We start from the raw sequence: 8,905 nt of genomic DNA on the forward strand, positions 1-8,905 counted from the left end.
AATACTGCAGCATTACTGTGAGAATTAATACTGCAGCATTATTGTGAGAACCAATGCTGCAGCATTACTGTGAGATCCAATATTGCAGTATAACTGTGAGAATGACTGCTGCATATTTACTGTGAGAATTAATACTGTAGGGTCATTATGAGAATTAATGCTGTAGTATTACTGTAAGAATTAATGCTGTAGTATTAATATAACAAATACCATGCAGGCTTCACTGTGGGTTTCCCAAAATCCAACCCATTTTCCCACTTAGGAAGAACTCCAGAGGGTAAAGGGTCACCCCTTGAAGGGCCTTACCAACTCACGGCGGGACAAGCCATATCTCAGATCAGCGACAAAACGTTCGCTATTTTCACGAAGAACTGAGTAAGTCTTCTGGTTACCAATCATCTCCGTGGCAGAAGTGATGATCTCATGCACAGCCTGGGGTCTGTACTTATGGTCCAAGTGGTTGTTGACCTTGTAGGAACAGCCGGCAGCCGCCTTCTGCAGAGGCTCTTTTGTGACCTCAGCCCTGCCACTCAGAAACATAGGCATGTTGAAGGGCCCAATACTGCGCGATTCACCTGGAACCACAGAGCGAACCACAGGCAGGTGAGATAGGGAGACAGATGGCAGGAGACAAAAGGCACAAACCCTACCAGTTATGGCGATTTGCGTGGTAACTTTTCCCAGGAAGGATGCGAAGAGTCACATATTCTGTTCTTTTCCTGAGCAGGGTGTCCTGAATTATTTTCACATGTCGTAAATGACATGATTGTCAATGGCTGGGTCACAAGACAATGTCATAGTGTTGTGTGAATGTGACCCATGGCCTTTTACTGAGCATTTGGGTTGATGGAAAGCTGAGCCATGAGAAGCAGTTCTGTTAGGAATATACTGATATACCTGTGCATCTTCATACCCTGGTGCGCTTTAGAATCAGATCTATTTTCATAGATTGTCTAACTTAATTCTCATTGTACCCTTCAAGGAAAATATTATCATCTCCATTTGGCAACCAATATTGGGCCCAGAGGGACATTAACAGTCACATCTGTTAATGCTGTGCTGCGAAAGCTCCTAGAACCACAATGTGACACTTCCTCTCTCAAGCTCCGAAGGCCAGGCTCCTGCCCGCACACGGAGCTGAGGCCTAGAGAACCCTGCACATCCGTGTCTCCTGTCCCATGACCTGGCACAGTGCCGGGCACAGGGAGAGTCCACAGAAGAGCTCTCAGCTGATGGACTCCCAATTCCATTCTTTTTTTTTTTTTTTAAAAAAATATGTCTTTATTGATTTCAGAGAGAGGAAGGGAGAGGGAGAGAGAGTTAGAAACATCAATGATGAGAGAATCATCAAGTGGCTGCTTCCTGCACACCCCCTATCTGGGATTGAGCCTGCAACCCAGGCATGAGCCCTGATGGGGAATCGAACCCTGACGGCCTGGTTCATGGGTTGATCGATGCTCAACCACTGAGCAACACTGGCGGGGCCCAATTCCATCTAATAGTGAGTCCTGGGTGTGTTTTCTAAGAGGAAGAGTAACTATTGAGCACACTAAGTAAGCACACTACTATCTGTTTCTAATCTCAAGGATGAAGGTTGCACTTGGAATCCATCCTCTTAAGAAAACCTGTCCACACCTGGGAGATCAGATATAAAAAGGACCACATGTCCTCACAGTCATGCTCTCTCCTTCAAGGACCCTAAGTGTCATCTGGGTAAAATGAGCTTGATTAACTTTTTATACTAAATCCCTATGTTCCTCCAACACCGTCAGGACAAATGATGACTTGTGGGAAACACATAAGATGCAAAAGTAGCATTCCCACATTGATGACAATTATTTTTCCCCGGATGAAGACAGAGCATCAAAGGTTATGTCAATTGCTCTGTGGGACACGAGCCAGTTTGTATCTAATGTAGCAGGCTTATTCCAGCCACTTTGGTGGTCTTCATGGACCATGCGTCAGTTCTGTTCGTTCTCCTGCTAACCGGCTCGTCATCGTCCTGCTTCTGCCTTATTTATGAGGTAGATGAACTATTACCAGGTGCTTGCTATACATTTTCATGAGAATTTTCCCTTTGGGTGGGCACTTTGAAAGCTGCTTCTGCTAAGCAGCATCTTATCTAATAAAGAGGTAATATGCAAATTGACCATCACTCCAACACACAAGATGGCCACCTCCATGTGGACACAAGATGGCCACCACAACTTGGCCGGCAGGGGAGGGCAGTTGTGGGTGATCAGGCCTGCAGGGGAGGGCAGTTGGGGGGAACCAGGCCTGCAGGGGAGGGCAGTTAGGTGTGACCAGGCCAGCAGAGGAGGGCAGTTGGGGGCGACTAGCTCTGCAGGGTAGGGCAGTTGGGGGGGCCAGGCCTGCTGGGGAGGGCAGTTGGGAGGGACCAGGCCGGCAGGGGAGGGCAGTTAGGGGTGATCAGGCCTGCAGGAGAGGACAGTTCAGGGCAACCAGGCCGGCAGGGTAGGGCAGTTAGGGGTGACCAGGCCTGTAGTAGAGGACAGTTGGGGGCAACCAGGCCAGCAGGGGAGGACAGTTTGGGGTGACCAGGTTGGCAGGGGAGGGCCGTGTGGGGGACCAGGACTGCAGGGGAGGGCAGTTGGGGGCGACCAGGCCAGCAGGGGAGGGCAGTTAGGGCAATCAGACTGGCAGGGGAGCAGTTAGGCATTGATCAGGCTGGCAGGGGAGTGGTTAGGGGGTGATCAGGCTGGCAGGCAGAAGTGGGTAGGGGCAATCAGGCAGGCAGGCAGGCGAGTGGTTGGGAGCCAACAGTCGTGGATTGTGAGAGGGATGTCCGACTACCCTCAAGGGGTCCCAGATTGGAGAGAGTGCAGACTGGGCTGAGAGACACATAATCCCCCCACCCCTCATGCATGAATTTCGTGCACCGGGCCTCTAGTCTATTATAAATACTAAGACACCGAGTTTGTGAAATCACACGCTTTCGAAAACCACAACACGGAGGGCGCTTCCTGTGTAAGACCTGGACTGTGAGCTCCTGATGAACTTTGCTGCTTTAAGTCACATCATCGGAGCCCCAGGTACAGAGGGAGCCAGCCCTGCCTGCGGGTCCAGGTGCTGAAGCAGCCCAGCGGCTGTGGACCCTGTGGGCACAGGGGCTGGGTTTGGACTATGCCCGGCGTGAGCTCTGCGCAGGGAGAATGTGTCTCCCAACTCAGGTTCCCATGCTGGGCTTTCATTCCAACTACTCTCATTATCTTATTAACAAAGCCTTGGCGAATCCTGCTTCCAACAGGCCTTACCTGGAGCAGTCAGATGGATCACATAACCATCGCCCACACAGAGCGCCCAGTCACGGTAGAGCCTGTGAGAGATCTCAATTATGTCTCCAGGCCTGGGATCTTCAACCAACTGTAAGAGGAAAACCAGAGATGGTAGACAGGCTGCCAGCCAACAGCAGAGACCCTGGCAGGAGCTGCAGCAAGGCCTGGGGACCCCAGGCTGCTGTTCATCATCTGTCACCCAGGGAATCCCTTGTCTTTCTGAGGGGAACCAGGAGCTAGAAGCCGGGAAAACGAACTTCTGGGATGGAGAAAGGAGCACGGTTTGGGTGGCATAGGATGTGTGTGTGTGTGTGTGTGTGTGTGTGTGTGTGTGTGTGGTGCATACATGCACACACACAGTTGATAGAGACGTGTATATGCAGGTGGAATGCACATGTGTCCTGATTGTAATGACATGACAGGCTGCATGGAGAACCCCTTCCCTGAGGCTGGGGCCCCAGGCCCATCCCCAACAACGTGGGGCAGGTGAGTCTGAGCGTCTCGGCCCTCACACACTACCCTCATGTTTCCATCACGCCTCTGACCTTGGCTGTGCTTGGCTGCAACACAGGCCTCCTCCAGCCCGGAGACACCCACCCTTGGAGATGCCAACCAGAGAGACAGGAAATGACAGCAACCTACCAGCCCCCAAGCCTTCCAGGGGGCCTAGTTGGCCTAGCTTCCTGCACTGGTCAGGTTGGGGGCAGGTGGGGCTCACACACTTAGGCAGCAGGCTCTGCTGGCACTTTCCCCCCAAACAGCCACCCTCCCAAGCCCAGGGGAAGGAAGCAGCACCCTTTGCTCAGCTGGGGAAACTGAGGATCAGAGAGGGAGAGGGACTTGCCCAGGGACACTCAGCCGGCAGTGGCTGCACTGGGTCTTCACTACTCCGCCCCTTCCTGGTCCCCTTTCCTCCCTCCCTCCTGCCTTATCACCTCCTCCCTGCTCCTCAGTGTCCCTGCCCAGGGCACCACAGCTTTCTGATTTGAGAATTTTTCAGTTTATCTTCCTGTTTGTGTCTGACCTCAGCTAACCTCCTGCAGCGCTCACCCCAGGCCGCCCAATCTGAGACCAGAGGCCAGCTTCCCTTTGCCCTCATTCCATGCCAACATCCAACAGTGGTCATTTAGCCTGGAAGCTTCTCTGGAATTCCCACCTTTGTTCATCTTTCCCCGATGACTTCATTCAGGGCCATCCTGTTCCCAATTATGTGACCCCACGTCTTTCTGACCAACCCCCAGACTTCTGTCCCACCCACTCCAGGGCCAGAGTGAACCTCCATGGTGGGCCATTTGGTCATAATGGGGCGGAAAGTGGAGGGGTTTCGTGCCTGGGCTCCTGGCGCCAGAGCTCTGAGGGTGAACGTGGAAATGGCTCTGTGATATGGACTCTACCTGGGCTCTCCCTCTGCAGAGGGAGGTGGTGGCAGAGCTGAGGGGAGACAATGGGAAAGCATGGCCTCAGGGATCACTGTGCTCTGTGTACTGTTCCCAAGTGCAGCCTGGAAACTTCTATCTCCACCCCCACCTCAGCCTGAACAGATTTGCAGGTCCAACTGCTACTCAACAGGTCTACCTGGATGTCTAACTGGTCACCTCAACACCCCACCTGAGCATCAAATCCTTAATTTCCCTCCCAAACCTGCTCCTGCTCCCCTCATCTCCTCCATCCAGGCTGCCCGTCACCCAGTCACAGGGGCTGTGAGCCCTGGAGGTGCTGTGGTTCAGCAGAAAGAGCAGGGAGCACTTTGCATTGAATCCTGCTCCTGCCTCTTAACTAGCTGTGTTTTAATAAGAGGGGAAAGCGGGTAGGGGTAAGGATGTGTCCAGATCTTACATAACATGTTCTTGAGCTCTTACATGGGCCACAGACCTTGAGCATCTCTTGCTCGAGGGCTCTCTGGGGCCTTAGGAGACCTGTCATGGTCCAGGGTTGGCCCAGACTTTCCCTGACAGCACACAGGGCATCAGCAGCTGCCTTTAGGGTGGGTCTTAGAGGCAAAGGATCCTAAAGGAATAGAGGTGGCCAGAGCCCCAGAGGTCCTCCAAACATCCCCTCCTTCTGCACATGGGGAAACTGAGGCAGAGAGGAAGTGACCTGTTCAAAGACCCTGAATGGATCAGGAATAGTTCTGAGATTTGATCTCAGACATCCTAACTCCCAGCCAGCAGGAAGCAGGGAGCATAATTTTGCCTCATTCCTGGAAAGTTTTTCTTCTGGATGCACAGTCCTGTCACCTCCACCCCAAGGAGATCCCCAGAAGGGAGAGGGAGCCTCCCACAGAGGGCCTTACCTGCCCGCTGAGGGCATTGCCATATCTCAGATCCGTGACAAAGTGCTCACAGTTCATTTTCTTATCCGGCTGCCCCATCTTCTTACCAACCAACCCGTTCACAAACTTGATGATCTCCTTTATGGGCCGTGGTTTGTACAGGTGGTCCAAATAGTTGTTGACCTTATATGAGCAGTACTCCAGCACTTCCACAAGGAGCTCCTTTTTCACCACCCCTAAAGCGGTGGGAGATCCAGCCTCAGAGTTCTCCCCTGGAATCAGACACAGGAGTATCAGGAACTGCAGGGGAGGCCAGGGAGGGAGAGAGAAGACACAAGACAGGGAAGAAGGGCCAGGGGATCACACTATTCAGCTTTGCTGTCTGTCCCTTCACCAATGTGATTGGAGGATTCAGTGATTTTGCTCTTTTCCTTAATGAGCTGTGAATACTTTTCATGTTAATCAATGGTGTGATGGTCATCCCCTGACATTGTGCTCCATGATATGAGTGGACATCATCTAGTTGACCAAGTCCCTATTATTGGCTGGTCCATAGCTTATCCATTGTAAACAGCAGTAGTAAATGGTATTTGTTCATATTTGCACTTGTATATTTCAAAAAGAGATCAAAGTTGTTTTAGTCCCCACTGTATTTCAGACACTCTGCTGTGATAATCTACACTAATAAAAGAGAAACATGGTAATTAGTGTACGACCGCTACCCTTTTCATTGGCTAATCAGTGAGTATATGCAAATTAACTGTCAGCCAAGATGGCGGCCGGCAGCCAGGCACTGAAGCGAGCAGGGAGGCTTGCTTGCTGCGGACTCCAACATTCCCCGGCCACAGACCTTGAGCATCTCTTGCTCGAGGGCTCTCTGGGGCCTTAGGAGACCTGTCATGGTCCAGGGTTGGCCCAGACTTTCCCTGACAGCACACAGGGCATCAGCAGCTGCCTTTAGGGTGGGTCTTAGAGGCAAAGGATCCTAAAGGAATAGAGGTGGCCAGAGCCCCAGAGGTCCTCCAAACATCCCCTCCTTCTGCACATGGGGAAACTGAGGCCAGAGAGGAAGTGACCTGTTCAAAGACCCTGAATGGATCAGGAATAGTTCTGAGATTTGATCTCAGACATCCTAACTCCCAGCCAGCAGGAAGCAGGGAGCATAATTTTGCCTCATTCCTGGAAAGTTTTTCTTCTGGATGCACAGTCCTGTCACCTCCACCCCAAGGAGATCCCCAGAAGGGAGAGGGAGCCTCCCACAGAGGGCCTTACCTGCCCGCTGAGGGCATTGCCATATCTCAGATCCGTGACAAAGTGCTCACAGTTCATTTTCTTATCCGGCTGCCCCATCTTCTTACCAACCAACCCGTTCACAAACTTGATGATCTCCTTTATGGGCCGTGGTTTGTACAGGTGGTCCAAATAGTTGTTGACCTTATATGAGCAGTACTCCAGCACTTCCACAAGGAGCTCCTTTTTCACCACCCCTAAAGCGGTGGGAGATCCAGCCTCAGAGTTCTCCCCTGGAATCAGACACAGGAGTATCAGGAACTGCAGGGGAGGCCAGGGAGGGAGAGAGAAGACACAAGACAGGGAAGAAGGGCCAGGGGATCACACTATTCAGCTTTGCTGTCTGTCCCTTCACCAATGTGATTGGAGGATTCAGTGATTTTGCTCTTTCCCTTAATGAACTGTGAATACTTTTCATGTTAATCAATGGTGTGATGGTCATCCCCTGCCATTGTGCTCCATGATATGAATGGACATCATCTAGTTGACCAAGTCCCTATTATTGGCTGGTCCATAGCTTATCCATTGTAAACAGCAGTAGTAAATGGTATTTGTTCATATTTGCACTTGTATATTTCAAAAAGAGATCAAAGTTGTTTTAGTCCCCACTGTATTTCAGACACTCTGCTGTGATAATCCTATGTAATAAAAGTACAGCGACCGAATGGCAGAACGACCGGAACAACCCCGGCCCTTCACCAAGTCAGCACCGCCCCCCAGCTGGCCTTCCCCTAAACCCCACCCTCCATGCCTAAATCACTGCCTGGCTCCCTGGTGCATGTGAATTTAGTGAAAGCACAAGAAAATAATTATCAGTCCCTTCTGTCCCCAACCAGAGTCTCCAGAGGGCTCTGCTAATACTGCAGCCAAGGTATTCTTGGAATTCTCCCTCCACGGCCCGCCTGCAGCCCAGGAGACCTTCCAAAATAGCCAAAAGGGCAACCTAAGCATTAAGGGGATGGCGGCCCTTTGCTAGGAATATAGAGAGGCTGGGTGGAGATTTTGTGAAATTGCAGTGCCTTACAGATTAGGTGAGCTTTCACTCTCTCTTTAAAAGCGGTGGCGAAGAGGTCGCTCAGGCTGCCAGGAACAACAGCGAAGGGTAGGCACATTCACAAACAGAAAAACTTTTAAACAAACAGACATGAAGATCATATTGGGAACTGAGGGCAGAGCCCCGGGAAGAACGCAAAAATCATTCAGGGGCCATCATTCACCTCGATATACGTTTGCAAGCAACACATAAACAACTTCATCTCATGGCACGAGAAATGCAAAACTGTTCTGTTGTGGGTTGTCTTTGTGCCATCCCTAAAGAATAATTACATTCAGCTGGGGGAAAGCTATAGCTTCCCGATTAGACCCCACGGCCGGCCCTGCCCAATGGGCCCCCATCAGGGTGGGGCCCCGGGACCCCACCTGTGCACAAATTCATGCACCGCGCCACTAGTTTCATATATTTTCTAACTTATTCTCATTTGGAAATTCATGATAAATACTCTTATCTCCATTTGACAACCGATATTGGACCCTGAGGCATCATCAGCCTTTTCTGTCCCAGCTCTGGCCACACGGAGAGTCCACACAGCGCTTCCAGCTGGTGGCGTCCAAATCCCATTGACCTGGAGCCCGGGTTTTGCTCTCTAAGAGGAGGGAACTAAAGAGCACGCGAACCAGCAGGCTCCCTTTATGTGCTGAGTCTCGAGGCTGAGGCTGCACTGAGCACCCGTCCTTGAGGAAACACCGCCTGCACTCACACAGCAGCACCCGGTCCTCACACTCACGCTCCCTGTTCCAGCCTCCTAAGTGTCGTCTGCATTAGGTGGGTATCACTTACTATTTGCCATCCATTCTGACAGTTTTCCACTCTGTCAGTGTAGGTGACAGCGTACAGAACCTGGTCAGTGACAAGCAGATTCTTCTGATCGTGAGACGGTTTCTGTCCAGCGAGAACACAAACGCTTGCTGTCCGAGGTGTGGGTGCCATTGCTCTGCAGGGCACCAGCCCCTGTGCTCCCAGCCCGCGGTCTCATCCCAGCACCTTTCT

General features: G+C 51.5%; 1 protein-coding gene across 1 annotated transcript in view; it reads right to left on the reverse strand.

Annotated features, from left to right (window-relative positions):
• The window catches only part of LOC102239863, a 13,311-nt gene extending 7,235 nt beyond the window's left edge, over positions 1-6,076 (reverse strand). The window contains exons 1-3 of the mRNA XM_014545222.1: positions 5,590-6,076; positions 3,276-3,384; positions 307-575 (exon numbers count right to left, since the gene is read on the reverse strand). Coding sequence (XP_014400708.1) covers positions 307-575; positions 3,276-3,384; positions 5,590-5,667 — 456 coding nt within the window. The 5' untranslated portion in view covers positions 5,668-6,076. The remainder of the gene's footprint in view (positions 1-306; positions 576-3,275; positions 3,385-5,589) is intronic.
• Between the last annotated feature and the right edge of the window lie 2,829 nt (positions 6,077-8,905).

This window comes from Myotis brandtii, unplaced genomic scaffold (genome assembly GCF_000412655.1).
Source record: "Myotis brandtii unplaced genomic scaffold, ASM41265v1 scaffold1112, whole genome shotgun sequence".
Taxonomy (NCBI): Eukaryota; Metazoa; Chordata; class Mammalia; order Chiroptera; family Vespertilionidae; genus Myotis; species Myotis brandtii.